We start from the raw sequence: 15052 nt of genomic DNA on the forward strand, positions 1-15052 counted from the left end.
GCATTGCCTGAGGTTGCACTCCCCAAGAAAAGCTGGGCTAGCTACCCAGCAGCACCAGGACCAGCATGAGCACGCAGCTCTGGCCTCTCTGTGGTGGTAGATAGATAGGGAGAGAGAGAGAGAGATAGTACTAGTATAGATGAGGAGACAGGAGGACAAGCAACAGTGCCAAAAGATAGCTACCTTGCACCAAAGTTGCAGAGTTTGAATCCAGCTCCTTCCTATGGTTGGGGTTGTTTCAATGCAAACATGTCCAAGCTCCTCTATACACATACACAGTCGAGTACAGTATATATTGCTTGGGTTCCACAGTAGAGTACTTGTGTGTATGCATGGACTGTGACCACTGACCAGCACTACTCTATATATATGTCTGCATGTAAGGATTACCTCCACTATTACTGCCACCGTCCAATTCAATCAAGGAACAAGGTATGCCCATCTTATCTAGCTGTGTTCATCATCGATCTCTTGCTTTGTATCATCGGTGTACTTGATCGATTCATCTTCTTGCTGATCCTAGATTCTAACTGCTTTTATCTGGTTGCTGAAAAGTGTTTCCAGGACAGCAAGCACATCCTCATTTAATAGGTAGTGGTGGTGGCCATCGGTAGAACGTACACGAGCTGACATGGTGGCCAATCGCCTCCAAGAAAGCAGCTCCCCGCCGAAGCAAGCCACCGACAGCACCAACGGCCCGCTGCTGCGTTTCCAGGAGCAGTGCGGCCACGGCTGCCACCTTCCGGCGATGGCGGACGGGGAGAACGCCCTTGGCCCGCTCGCGCTGACACTCGGCGCCCCAGCGGCAACTGATGACGCCTGCCGGCGCTGCTGCACGGGCGACGACGCCGACGCCCCAGCTCCGGTGCCGGCGATGTTGCCGGAGGTACTGCGCCGCTCGCGCTACCTGAGGCCGGCGCAGGAGCTGCTGCGTGACACGGTGTCCATGGGAAGAGACGTGGCCGTCAACGACGAGAGCGAGGATGCTGGCGATGACGCTTACCAGGAAATGCTTGCGACGAGCCGCCGGCTCCACGGCAAGAACGACGACGGCGTGCAAGCCAAGCTCCTCGGCCTTCTCAGCGAGGTCCGTACTATTCCATTGCAAAACCACAGCTAGCCTGTTCTTCTTCCCTGTATTAATCCATGGCGTTCTCTGTTTATCGCAGCTGGAGAGCCGGCAGGAGCACTACTTCCAGGAGCTCACCCGCGTGGCGGCGTCGTTCGAGCCGGCGATGGGCCCCGCCGCGACGGAAGGGTACACGTCCCTCATGTCGCAGGCCATGTCGCGCCACTTCCGCAACCTGCGCCGCTCCATACTCCGCAAGCTCGCCGCGGTTAGTATGCCGCCGGCGCCGCCGACGCTGTGGGTGGACGCGGACAGCGAGGAGGAGGAGGACGAGGACGACTGCGACTACGACCCCGCGCGGCGTGTCTGCCAGGAGGACGTGGTGAGCAGGCTGGTCCGGCGCACCAAGCAGGCCGCGGCGACGCGGGCGGCGGAGCAGGTCTGCAGGCCGCTCAGGGGCCTGCCGGAGGAGTCCGTGGCCGTGCTCCGGGCCTGGCTCTTCGACCACTTCCTAGATCCGTAAGTACTCGCTGTTCAACACTAGCCGATCCGTGCCTTCCACTGCGATGCTCTCCATGACTTCTTGCTCATGATATTCAGCTTCTGAAACTGACAACTAATATCATTCAGATTGGACACTTCAAATAATGTAAATAGATTTGTCTCAAAAGAATGTTTTTACTTGATTGGTCAAAGTTACACACTGAAACTGAAGAATGTTTTTACTTGATTAGTCTCAAAAGAATGTTGTACTTGGTTTTATACATATATGTCCCGAAAAAAGAGTTACATGCTGAAACTGAAGACTGTGCTAATGTCTAAAACATTGTCTTTTTTAACTGTGCTGCAATAATGCTGGAGCGAGTGGTGACCTGCTTCCGTCTTCAACCTGGATGACTAAAACACTTAACACTCCAGTCTGTAACGTGAAGCAGGTACCCCAGCGACAACGAGAAGCTCAGGCTGGCCGTGAGCACAGGCTTAAGCAGAAGACAGGTGAGCGCCGCACTCTATGCTTACAAACTGAAGACCGTTCTAATGGCCTAATATTGTACTCTACATTGTTATTCTCTTTTTACTTTTGAATCACGATCAACCTACTTGCAGATATCCAACTGGTTCATCAACGCACGGGTCCGGCTGTGGAAGCCCATGATCGAGGAGATGTACAACGACGAGTTCTCCCAGGATTCCAGGGACTACGGTGGCGCGCCGTCTTCTTAGCAAACACCTCTCAAGGAAGAGTCCCAAGGGTTACCGCCGGCTCTCCCCAGCGCACGAACCCTCCACCGTCAGAGGCATGAACTGGTTTCGCTGGTAGTAAGTGTTTTTTGGTCTGGTCTTCATGGGACTGCCTATGTTCCTGTTATAGTTAGCAAGAGAAGCTCTTTTTGTCAGAGCTCGAGTGAGAGTATCAGTTAGTCTGCGATGCCGATTCAGTTCAAGTATCAGTTGTGTTACTAGGACGCCTTATTTGATGAATCCTTTTTTCCTTCTCAAGATTTTACAACAAGTGTGAGGTTCAGGCAAAAATTATTTAGGGTGCTGGAAGAACAGCCTGGCTCTTTTTGTTGGAGCTTGAGTGAGAGTATCAGTTAGTCTGCGATGCCAATTCAGTTCAAGTATCAGTGCACCACGTCAGTAGGGCGCCCTATTTGATGAATTCCCTTTTTTTCTCTTCTGAAGATCTTACAGCATGTGATGTGATGCGAGGTTCAGTAAAACTAGTTCTATCGGAATGATTGTAATACTGTCGATTAATCTATAAAGCTCTCATTCGCAAAAAAAAAATGGTTCAGTCAAATTATTTAGGATGCTGGGTGAACAGCTAGCTAATGGCATCTGGCAATTGAAAGGCTTATTGATTGGTGCTAGAATATCTCTAGTTCGGCTTAACAGCATTACCAACAAACTGACCTGGTAACTGATGATGTAGAAATTCGGACTGAAATTCAGACCAGCTGGACCGTGTTATCGTACTTTACCGAAAGCATACATTCTCGATCTGATTGCTAAAGGTCATTCCTGTGCATCAGAGCCGGTCCATTGGGCTCTGCCCCCTATCAGTAAGTCTGCGATGCCGATTTAGTTCAAGTAGCAGTTGTATTACTAGGACGCCTTCTTTGATGATCCTTTTTTCCTTCTGAAGATTTTACAACAACTATTGTGAGGTACAGTCAAACTGTTTAGGATGCTGGAACAACAGCAAGCTCTTTTTGTTGGAGCTTGAGTGAGAGTATCAATTAGTCTGTGATGCCAATTAAATTCAAGTATCAGTGTATCACGTTACTAAGGCGCCCTATTTGACGAATCCATTTTTTCATTATGAAGATTTTACAGCATACAATGTGATGTGAGGTTCAGTCAAACTGTTCGGGATGCTGGACGAACAGTTAGGGCGATTGACGAGCTTATTAATTGGTGTGATGTCGATTCAGTTCAAGTATCAGTGTATCACTAGGGCGCCCTATTTGATGAATCCTTATTTTTGTTCTGAAGATTTACAACATGTGATGTGAGGTCACTCAAACTGTTTAAGATGCTGGAAGAATAGCTGGTTAATGGCTTTGTAAATAATATGGTGAAATGGAAAAGGGTTTGTAAATCGAAAAATAAAGGTGGCCTTGGGGTTAGGGATTTAAGCAAACAAAACCTGAGCTTATTAATTAAATGGTGGTCGAAGTGGGATACTCAAGATGGGTTGTGGCAAAGAATTGTGAAACCGAAATATTTAAGAAATAAAACGATTGCCTTTGGTTAAAACAAGGTTTAGTGATTCTCCTTGTTGGAAAGAAATTATGCAAGTAAAGGATATATATATGGCAGGAAGAGGTGTTGTGCTAAAAAAATGGCAATATACTTCAGTTTTGGAAAGATGTATGGCTAGATGGTACTAGGCTCATGGAGAAGTACCCGATGTTGTATGATATTTGTCAGGAGGGTGATATTACATTTAAGCAATGTGTCTTGAAGAACTTCGAAATGCATTTTAGAAGAAGATTGCATAACATCTTACTTGATCGATGGAATTATATTACTGGGAAGGCAAGAGAAATCCAGTTATCAGAAGAGGGTCATTCCTTTGTGTGGAAGATGAATTCGAATAAGAACATCACAACTAAGTCGGTGTATGAGTACCTAGAGAGTGATTCTTCTGTTCCAAATTATAAGATCTGGAAAGCAAAGATCCCTCTTAAGATTCAGATCTTTTTTATGGCAAATGATGCAAAATGCAATTCCAACTAGGGACAATATGAGAAAGAGGAGTTGGCCGGGTAATCCGAAATGTTCTTTTTCTGATCAATTGCAAACTAGGGACCATTTGTTTTCTCATTGTGCTTCAGACAAAGTGGTCTGGAGCATAATTGGAGTTGTTCTTAAGACTTCTACTCGACCCTCTTCTATTCGGCAAACTAGGTCTTGATTCTATACCCCCTGCTCATACGAGCAGTGTGCTGGTCTATTTGGTCTACAAAAAAAACCGAGTGACTTTCGAAAAGTAGAATTTGAAATCTCATGTGTCTATCATCTTTACAATTGGTGCTTGCGCAGGGTTGTACAAGAAGGACAAGAAAGAGGCTATACATGCTGGATCTAAGCAGCTGATGCAGGCGGCGAGAGATCTGGTGAGAAGTGATGTGGCTAGAGCTTCAGCCCCTCGACCCGATGTCCTCATGATCACTGGTTGATGATTCAAAGATCGTTTGAAGGCTACTTGTTTGCTTTAGCTGTTATGTTTGTTTTGCTGGAGAACTGAGTTTCAGCTCAGTGGCAAGGCAAGGCGAGTGCGCAGCCAGCCCACCCGGGTTCGAATCCCATCCGTAGCGAGAAATCGCTGGAGGGCGAACTAAACGGGTTATCATCCGTAGCGAGAAATCGCTGGAGAGTCTCATCCTATCTAACAACGTATAGCCAAGGGAGGGATCATTCCCCCGTTGGTCAACGTTTTTTTTGTTTGTTTTGCTGAAGCCAGTTCTTGTATTGTTGAACTTTAAACTAAGTCAGGTTACCAGGTGGTAGCAGGTTTTTGTCCTGTAGGGGTGCTCGAGAGCGAGCTCTCATCGGGTTTCCTGCTACTGCATCAACTCGCTCTTCCATTTTCCTTCTTCTAAACTTGCTATGTAAGACAATTATTTCTGTTCAGCAATTAATGGAAAGGGGTGTGAGCCCGGTTGGAAAAGCTGGTTAATGGCTTTCTGGCAATTGGCAGGCTTACTAATTCGTCACTAGATTATATGTAGTTTGGCTGGCACCATCACCAGCAAACAACCCTGGTAACTGGTGATAAATATTTGCACTGAAATTCAGCACAACTGGACCGTGTTAACGTGCTTTCCTGGAGCATACTTTCTCAGCTATATGGTTAATGGTCATTTTCTTTGATGATGCCGGTCAATAGTTTGCACAAAGCACCAGACCTTGTCCCCAGTTTGCACAAATTGTACTTAAAGAACTCTGATACAATTGAGGTCTAAATCCGGGTCATTTTTTCTGATGATGCCAGGCTAAATTCGGGGAACAATTGAGGTCAACTGTTTTACCATTCCCAGCAATGCAAAGAGCACCGCCTCGCTATGAGAAGCTCTGTGACTACCATTGCCACGGAGCAGAATCGGTTCACCGACACCCAGGGTAACAATGGAGAACAGAAACTTGTCCCAAAGAATGGATCCAAAAAACAGGCCGCACAGACACAAGAATAATACTCATCCAGATCCAGATGAAAAACATGGTGGTCATCTTTTACTGGTCGCAGGAAAGGAAACATCCACTTCCGCTACACGTCGGGTTTACAAGGAAATCCGGCGTTCTGCAATGCCAGGAGCCATTGACAGGCAAACAAGTGCTGCGCATTGGGCATTTTACTAGTACGGTTCCAGAGAGGATATAGGCTAATCCCCAGATTCCTAGCATCAGGATATATACAAAACGGTTAGTGCAATCACCAGATTTCCTCTAACCGGATGGCTTGAAGCCTTTTCTAGCGAAGTGATCTGCCTTCATAGCCTCAACTGCCCCCCTGCAAACGTGAACAGAATTATTAGTGCCCTGTTTGAACAGACTGCAAATATGCATGAACAAACGTGCAGCATCATTTGTTCCGTCTCGCCCTGAATGCATCTTACTGTAGAAAGTAAATAAACCAAACGCTATAAATACAAGTGACAACGAAACACAGAAAAGTTCCATTGCTGGAGTTCATAAAAAATGAAGCATGATTTAGGATAGCTTACCGGAACGCTTTCTCCATCTCGGCACTTCCAGGATCCAGCTGCAGTCCAGCCATGAATGCATCACAAGCTTTTTTGTAGTCCTATAGATGGAAAGTTAGGCAGATCACAGTACATATTAGGGAAGGTGTCATGTAACCAATTGCAAGGTGAGTAAGCTGCAATTTAGCTGACCTTGAGCAACATGAGAGCAGCTCCTTTCCTGTAGTATCCTTTTATCCATTCAGGGCGCAATCTTATGCAAGTGTTAGCATCATGCAGAGCCTTCTCTGCTTTACTCATTTCCAGATGGCAAAGACTCCTATTTGAATACAGCGTCGCGTCACTAGGATCTAGCTCAATTGCCTACATCAAAATGGTGATTGACAAATCATTAGCAGACAAGTTTTTGGCAGAAGAGCAAGACTGTATAATCTTAGATAACTTGTAAAGGCTGCTTATATATGCCTGACAAGAGAAACATTTACCAAAGTTAACAAGACATCATTGGTTCCATATGTCGATGCCTGTCAACTCTTACCAGCAATGACAATGAGACTGTTCACCATGGTTTCTCAAATCATTATACACTTTTTTTTCTAGAGGGCTAATGAACCTGATTTTAACCGTTCCCAGCAGTCATGGCTGTTGCAGGTTTCCATGATACTTGGTGGATCCAACTATAATTGCACTTCACACTTCATAGTTATTTGGCTTATAACCAGAAATATGTTTGCTTGGAAACTGTGGTGGAGCTTCAACAAAGTATGAGAGGGGGCTAAATAAGCTTTAAACAGAGTTGAGGGGCTAATCTTGTCAAATTTTATCCAAATAGTGTTAAATATCAGGTGTCAATCTAAAGTTTTTTTTGCTGGGGGGGCGTGCCCCATATTGGTCCTAACTAATCTCTGTCACTGCCTGAAACAGTGAAACAACTACTCTTGATTCCATCAATGGACATATTATTTTAAAGAGAAACTCCAATTCCAGACACTTTTTAAGCAGATGCCTATTTCTGTATAGTGACAAGGAAAGGTGCACTGTAAAGTTCCATGCATATTCATCTTGTAAAGACCTTAAGAAGAGTATCATAAGTTCATAACTAGTACAATATTCCTCACATCACCACTAACCTCGGTGTAGAACATTGACGCGCCACGATAGTCTTTTCTCTTGACAGCTTCCTCACCATACTTTTTCAACTGAAGTTTTGTATTTTTAACAGGTTTAACCTAAATCACAGAGACAAGTTAAGCCAAGTAAAATTACTGACACAAAATGTACAATAGTCACTGAAGATAATAGAACTTTTTTGCCAAAAGAGAGATGGAGTTCGATGGTTAAAATTTATATAACAATGGATATCTCATAAGGATGTACTGTTTGTTTAAAATTAACCAAGTTGCAGATAATTGAAATGACATGTTTCTGTTATTTGTTCCAAAAAAATGCAATATCGGAAAATACTGGTGCAATAGCGTAAAGTACTACACATATATTTTTTTTTTGAGGGAATAAAGTACTACACATATATAATTGATGTTGTAGATGCAATTCCACATGGTATCAGACCTACAATGTCCTGGGTTCAAATCCTAGCCAACGCAATATAAAAAAAATTGCGGCCTCCCTAAAAAAAATCAAACAATTCACGTCTAAGGCCCATGAGAGTTCTAAAAAAAGGACCACCAGCCTAGACGCGAGAGGAGGTATTGAATATAATTGCTTAGTCGCTTCCATCAGATCGGTCTTATGGTTGAACTGGCTAGAGCATGCAATTCCACAAGCGTGAGCAGCTTTGCAGGTAATAAGCAACCTCATACATTGTCTTATATCTTGTGATTGCAGGTAAAGAATATGGCTAGAACAGAACATGTTTGTCAAGAAATTCAAGGTGGTCTCACAAATTTTCTCCGAGGACTTAATTAATTTAGGGTTTCTCAAAAACATGGACACACGCATTTCCCAAATAACAAATCCACCCTAATAAACAATAGATTGAAGAGAATGCTGTTTATTTTTTACTTAGAATGGTTAAAGGTCAGACCTTCCTCCAAGATGGAATAAGTGGCTGAAGCGGAATCTAATTTCCTCTCTTTTCGTAACTTGGTTGAGGTCAAGATTTTTGGATCCAGGAGATCATATTTTCTAGTGCATTATGTATTTTCATAATATAGGGACAATAATGCTACTGGATTTTGTAAGCAATGTTTTTGCTTCCATTGTGAGGGTTGTGTGACTGAACTGTGGCTTAAGGAGTAAGAACCCCAAAAAACAAAATAAAAAATCTGCATAGTGATAAAAACCATAAAATTGCTACACCATATCCTTAAAAGTAGGCCCTTCACTCCTAGTCACATACTCCCATGTACAAAGATTCACGTGATTAGAGATGCAAAAGTTTATGCCATCACAGTTGAAGACTTGAAGGACAAAAATAACTCAATATAGGGTTATTCAAATTCTAAGAGTTTGATTCATACCGTGGGCTTCAAGGGCTTTGAGTCGGTGTGGGCCATGATATCTTCAACAGTCCAGTTTGGTAAAGATCGAATGGGAGAAGTTAAAGGAAACAGTAACTCCACAAGCTTCCGGCTTCCACTGATTGCAGCGAGTTGTATTGGCTTGGTACCACACTGCCATGTAACAGAAGAAACAAATAGCAACCACATGATTCAGCAACAGAAGTTATTATATACTGTAGCTATCAGGGATTAAAAAACGAATTTAAACCTAGTAAAGAATTTCCGTAGTATTAACAAAATCAAAATTATATATAAAGGAAATAAATAGAAAAATGAAATTGGGCACATAAATTGATGAAGTTATACTAACACCCACCTCAAAATTTCATTTGAGTTGTTGTGTCTCAAAAATTCAGCTTCGCTCAATCAAAAGTCAAAAACATTTTTGTTAAGAAATAATTGCGTAAAGTGAGATGATCATCTAAACTCTATATCATGTCAACTTTCAGTGCCTGATACTAGTAGCCTTAAGCACTATGCAGTATAAATAAAAAAATTAAAGTATACCAGACCAAATGTTCAACAGTCAAGGACTGGAGGGAATGGCACGATCTTGCTCAGTGACAAATCAAAATCTGAGAGGACTATCGTTCATTTGATCATGGGACAGTAAATTATTCCTTGACTGTATATTGGATACCTTGGGGATAGATTTGCATGTTAGAACCGAAGTAGGAAATAGGTGTTCATGGAAGATATGTCCCTAGTCCCGTAGATAATACCAGTGGCTAACAAAATTACAAGCACTGGAAGACAAAATCAAGAGAAACTCACACAACTCCGTGGGATATTTGGGTCAGCACCAGCCTTCAGCAGGTACTTGACACAGTCAGTTAAGCCATAAGTGGCTGCTATCACCAAAGGAGTTGCGGTCTTAGTAGGATTTACATCTGCGCCTGCCTGTAGATATGCATGATACAAAAACTTATGGACTATAAAATTAATGCAATTGATTAATATCATAAGAAAATTATGTGCAGTAAGATGAAGTCAAGGTGGATAGTTACCAGACCTCCACAAGCAGCTTCACACACTTCAATGAAATGGATTCAGGTAGTCCTTTGTCAGTGCCACAAAGTGTTTCAGAGAGAGGAGTACCTCCAATTTCTGAAACCTTGTTTGGCTACATTTTTTATGACAGAATTTCTTAGTGAAAATATTGACTTTTGATATATGAAGAAATTAAATGCTCAAACAAAATACGGAGAGAAATTATAACACAAAGACACAACATGTTTCTGTTCTCATGATTCTCCTTTTACTTGGAGGTGGGAAGATAGAACTATTATAGGACAGGCTCATGACGGTTGGCAACACGTATTTTGTAAATATTGCTAAGCCTCTGCTGCAAAGACAATTCTTTCAAGCCAACCACTACTTAAGTACTTATGACACTAATAGGACGAGACAGAATAACATTATGCTGTCGAGTGACAAATCAAATAAGAAACACATACGTTAAAGCAGGAATCTATCCTGCCTCTGCATGAGGACAAGGGTATTCTAAATCTGTAAATTTGACATCAATATCTTTTAGGACATAACGAAGAACTGAAGATCACACAGCAAGGAAAAAAAAAAGCAATGGTACATAGTAGAATGATGTATGGCATTATGGCCTGCTGAAAAGCCATTTGAATTGCCCATTCCAGCTAACTACTCTGCATATGATTTTGAACTATATATAAATTAGAAATATAGGAGATAAATATCTACAGCCACAATGAAGGGCTGAGACCAGGGCGTGGAACAGCAATCCAACATACTAAATGTTGATGATTTGCATTCTATTAAGGTACTCCCTCAGTCTAAAAATAGGTGTCTCGACTTTATCTAGATACGGATGTATCTTAAACTAAAATACATCTAGATACATCCATACCTAGACAAAAGTGAGACACCTATTTTTAGACAGAGGGAGTAGCATACTACCATATAAAACTCGGATACAAAAGCATGGAATTTACTTATTACATCTGCATGGTGTTCCAGTAGAACTTTCATGACACCAATCTTCCCACGAGCAGCAGCAAAATGTAGTGGTGTCCCATCACAAGAAGCTATATCAACACTAGCTCCAGATGATAGCAAAAGTTTCGCTGCTTCAGCGCGTCCTGGACAAGGTGCACAAAAAGCAGAAGATAATGCTACCATGAAAAATACGCATTTCTCACACAACAAAAGAAGATATCCTTAAAGGTTATTGAGAAGCACCACTTGCCTGGCTGAGCTAGAGGCGAAGCATGAATCAATTGTGTCATAATTATTTTAGTGAAACTATTTAAGAGACATATCAATGGCACATAATTTGTTATCATTTTGTTATAAAGGAGACACGAACATAGTAAGAACTGACTATTAATAGGGAAACCAAACAGAACTGTAATAATGTGGATGCCAACATCTGCTAGCTGACCGCAAGCTAAAAATTTACGTGATTGGGAATTCATCTAATATGCCACAAAAATGGAATTAAAAAGAGCAGGAATACTAGATTGCTAATTATCTGAACCAGACTGAACATGATCTCAATGAGGGCCTTGAACGCAATGTGCAGCCACTTAGCAAAGGCAAGTCCACAGACAGAAAGCTTGGTTAATGCGGAAAAGAGACCTTTTGTTGCAGCACAGTGAAGAGCAGCGAAGCCTGCACTGTATTGCTTATTCGGATCAGCCCCATGGTCGAGAAGATACCTCATAACTTCCATCCTTTCATCCATTGTAGCAGCAACCAAAGCAGTTATACCTGCCAGTAACATTGAAAACAAGTAACTAGTGCAATCGCTGGCATCTCTCTCTCATCTAAGATAACGAATTTACATGAAAACGCTACCAATATACCCATATCTCATCTATGTACGTAGTCCACAGCGACAAGTTTGTACTTATATTATGAATAACCAAGGTAGTGACTTGTGAGAAGACCACAAGTCAGGGTCAACGAATACATGTATGAAATTGGTTTACTGAATCTACTGAAATATGCACAAGTTGAAAGATGGTGTAACAAGCACATATTGCAAAATCGAGCTAACCAAAACATGAATATAATAAGGAGGAAGCGCATACATACCGTCTTGGCTGCCAGCATCGACGTCGAAGCCTAGCTCCTCCACCATGCATTTGACAGCATCCAGCTTCCCCAGGCGCGCCGCCGTCTGAAACGGGCCCCCACCTGCGAGACACACATCGGCAAGCCACGCCTTCCCCTCCGCGTCCCTGCCGCTGGCCAACTCTTCAGCACAGCACCGAGAAACTCGGAAGTGAGACACAGGCACGGGTCGGCATTATTACGAGCGGAAAGAGCGCGGACACGCCGGCGCAGACCCCCAAAACCAAAACCCTAGAAAATGCAGGGCCGCGTCGGGGGAGGTGGGGCGGCGCGTGAGAGATGGGAGAGATGGAGAGGTCGCTTACCTCTGAGGCGGGGAAGGTCGCCCTCGGAGGCCGCGTCGAAAAAGGCCATCTGCGGCGAGTCCTTGCTTGGAAGCCCGCCGTACGGAAGCGCGGACCGAAGATATCTTTCGGCGCTGAGCCGGACGCTGAAGTCCGAGTTGTCCATGGCCGCCGGCGACGGGCTCGGCCGCCCTACCACCGCCTCGTACCACCGTCGGCTTTGTCTCCGCCTGGGGGACTCGGGGGTTGGGGTTTTTGGAAGCGCCGCCGAATGCTGCAAGTTGCTCCAAAGAAATAAAATGTACAGTACACCACCACACATGCTCGCCGGCTCCCTCCCAAAAAGAAGTTAGAGCACCGAAATCCGAACAAAACAACCGCTGGATTGGACGAAATTAATTCGTGGAAAGAACCATATTCCCAGTCGTCCATCCGGAGTTCGTCGGACAAAGTCGAAATTCAAACAAAACGTTCCCGCTACAAATAAGTCGGCAAAAGGATCAGCCACAGATCGGCGATCGGAGGGAAATTACACTGAAACAAGGGCGTCGGCAGTCCCGTCTGGCACGGCGGTGTCTGACGGCCCAGTTTCGTCACACACCGTGGTCGAAGCGGCGGCCGATGTCGCGGCGGCCGTAGTCGACGTCGAGGCGGCGGCAGTCGACGTCGTAGACGGTGAGGGCGAAGCACTGGACGGAGTGGGTCGGAGGATATCGGTGCGGTGACCCTCGTACCAAATCCTCGTCTCCTCGTCCATCAGGGTTGTGTTGCCGCCCATCAGAAACGCCAAGTCTGTGTTCCTCTTCTTCGCCGCGGCCGTCGTCTTCAGCAGGGCGATCCGGGCGCCTTGGTTGGCGAGCATCTCCCTCCACCTGCCGTCGAACTTGGCGTTCATCCCGGCGGCGTGCGTCCTCGCGTCGGCCCAGCACTTGTCGAACGACGCATGCATCCTCTCGGCGGGATGGCCCATCTTTTTCAGATCTTTGAGCTTTTTCTGGCCGAGTTTCGGGCGGCCATCCAACGAACCTGGCGCCGGAGCGTCGGGGTTGTACTGTTCGGTTTTGCTCTTCGAGAGGCTCGTGCGGGTTTCCGTCCACTTCTCGCACTTCTCGATGCGGGAGAAGACGTTGAGAAACTTGAACGTCAAGCCAGTGTCGTCGTGGTACATGTCGAAAGCACGGCGGACCTGGTGAAAAAGAGGACGGCGAGAAGGGTCAGCTCACGGCGATCAGTACATGCAGGGTCGACGGAGGAGCCACGGCGTATGCATACCTTGGCTTCGAAGTCTTCGCCGCTCACCGGCAGTTTTTTGAGCTCCTCATGTATGCCGTGCCATTTGCTGCACGCCGTCTGTATGATCCCCCAGTGCGTCGCCATGGCCTTGTCTTCCCGGTTCATGATCGTCTTGTTGAAGTAGGGATCGACGAGCTTGCGCTCGTCGAATGCCTGCTTCACTCGAAGCCAGTATGTCTCGTAGTTCTGATTCGCCCCGGTTATGCCGTTCATGGACACGGTCATCCAAGCTTCGGCGAGGCACTCCTCCTCCCTCGGCGTCCATTTGATGTGCGGTTCGGCCGGTGGCGAGTCCTTCTTCCTCTTCTTCTTTGCCTTCGGCAGGTTGGCGTCGACGACCCCGCCTTGAGTTGGTTCTTCCTCTTCTTCTTCGACGGCTTGGCTTCCGTCGGCCACATCCTCCACGTATCCGTTGCGCTCCGCGACAGTCGACGTTGCCCTCGCCTCCTCTTGCGTGAAGAACCCCGGGCTCGCAGCGGCGGCCATGGAGCCGGAGTTGATCATCTCGTTCATCACCTCGTCGTTCGGCGCCGCCGTCGCACCGACCGGAAGTGGTCCTCGTCGCATGGCCGGCGAGAAACCCTCCTCGTTCAGGTTGTCGCCGGCGAGATCGGGCGGCGACGGCGTGAACCTGGACGTTTGGCCGTAGGTCGCCTCTTGGAACATGGCAGGCGACGACGGCGAGAAGCTCGAAGGGGAGAAAGCCGATGGGGAAGTGGTTGTACCTTGGATCGGCCACTGGCCGGGGAACATGGTGGCACCGCCGCCGCCGCGAGGATGGCCCATGCTCATGGCCATGGAGACCTTCCTCGCTTGTTCGTCCTCCGACGCCAACGCCGCCCTCTTCGCGTTGAGTTTCTTATCCCTCTCCGCCCTGGCGCTTGTTTTGATCTGTCGCCGAAGCTCGTCCGCCGCCCACTGTGCGTTGGACACACCCGGCGGCCGCTCCTTCTTCGGCTGCGAATTCCTCAGCTTCGGCGGCATGGTGGTGAACGAGAAAGAGGAGGAGGAGGGGAATGGAGACAGCTACACAAATTCGGCGGGAGAGAACGGGGATATGCAAGCAAATTGGAGGGAAATCGACAGGATTTGGCGGTCCAGTCGCCGACTACGAGGGTCCAAAAGCCCCTTTCGCGCTAAATTCTTTCGTCCGGAGTCCCCGAGCGCGCCTCGGGGGACCGGGGGTAGCGTGGGCTCGCCGGATGAATTTAGGGCCAAATCTGGACGAAATCGAGGAACCGGGGGCGCGACTGGGCCGAATTACGCCGTCCGGATGGGAAAAACGTCGCTCGGGGGCCTCGTCGGGGAGACGAGTGGGGATGCTCTTAGGGTCTGTTCGGTTGCGGAATCATATGGAACCGTTCTCGCGTTCGGTTCCTAGATAGAATGGAATGAACTCGTTCCCGAATGAGAATATTCCGGCCAGATGCGGAACACACCAGTTCGGGCAAATCGGATGGACGAGGTGGAACCGAGCGCAATGGAAAAAAAAGAAATCCCGCTGCGTGTCTCACCCTCCATCCCTATTCTCACCCTTCTCTCCACCCCGCACGGTCGGCC

The 15052-nt window shown here is 46.3% G+C and overlaps 2 protein-coding genes across 3 annotated transcripts; one reads left to right on the forward strand and one right to left on the reverse strand.

Moving 5' to 3' along the window:
* Positions 1–214: 214 nt before the first annotated feature.
* LOC127322161 (BEL1-like homeodomain protein 11) lies at positions 215–2691 on the forward strand. 2 transcript variants are annotated; one of them, XM_051351109.2, is made up of 5 exons: positions 215–432; positions 556–1087; positions 1170–1588; positions 2005–2065; positions 2177–2691. In XM_051351109.2, the coding sequence occupies exons 2-5, from the start codon at positions 632–634 to the stop codon at positions 2291–2293; spliced, it is 1053 nt and encodes a 350-aa protein (XP_051207069.1). In that variant the 5' UTR covers positions 215–432; positions 556–631; the 3' UTR covers positions 2294–2691. The 2 variants fall into 2 exon arrangements, with proteins under 2 accessions (XP_051207069.1, XP_051207070.1); XM_051351110.2 differs by having other exon boundaries at positions 565–1087.
* Positions 2692–5790: 3099 nt separating this feature from the next.
* On the reverse strand, positions 5791–12483 carry LOC127322160 (uncharacterized). The gene is made up of 11 exons (XM_051351108.2): positions 12221–12483; positions 11877–12038; positions 11418–11549; positions 10779–10918; positions 9817–9927; positions 9579–9704; positions 8763–8915; positions 7413–7511; positions 6475–6645; positions 6304–6383; positions 5791–6089 (listed from the first exon to the last, which is right to left on the reverse strand). The coding sequence occupies exons 1-11, from the start codon at positions 12363–12365 to the stop codon at positions 6026–6028; spliced, it is 1383 nt and encodes a 460-aa protein (XP_051207068.1). The 5' UTR covers positions 12366–12483; the 3' UTR covers positions 5791–6025.
* Between the last annotated feature and the right edge of the window lie 2569 nt (positions 12484–15052).

Source organism: Lolium perenne, chromosome 4 (genome assembly GCF_019359855.2).
Source record: "Lolium perenne isolate Kyuss_39 chromosome 4, Kyuss_2.0, whole genome shotgun sequence".
In the NCBI taxonomy this organism is placed as follows: domain Eukaryota; kingdom Viridiplantae; phylum Streptophyta; class Magnoliopsida; order Poales; family Poaceae; genus Lolium; species Lolium perenne.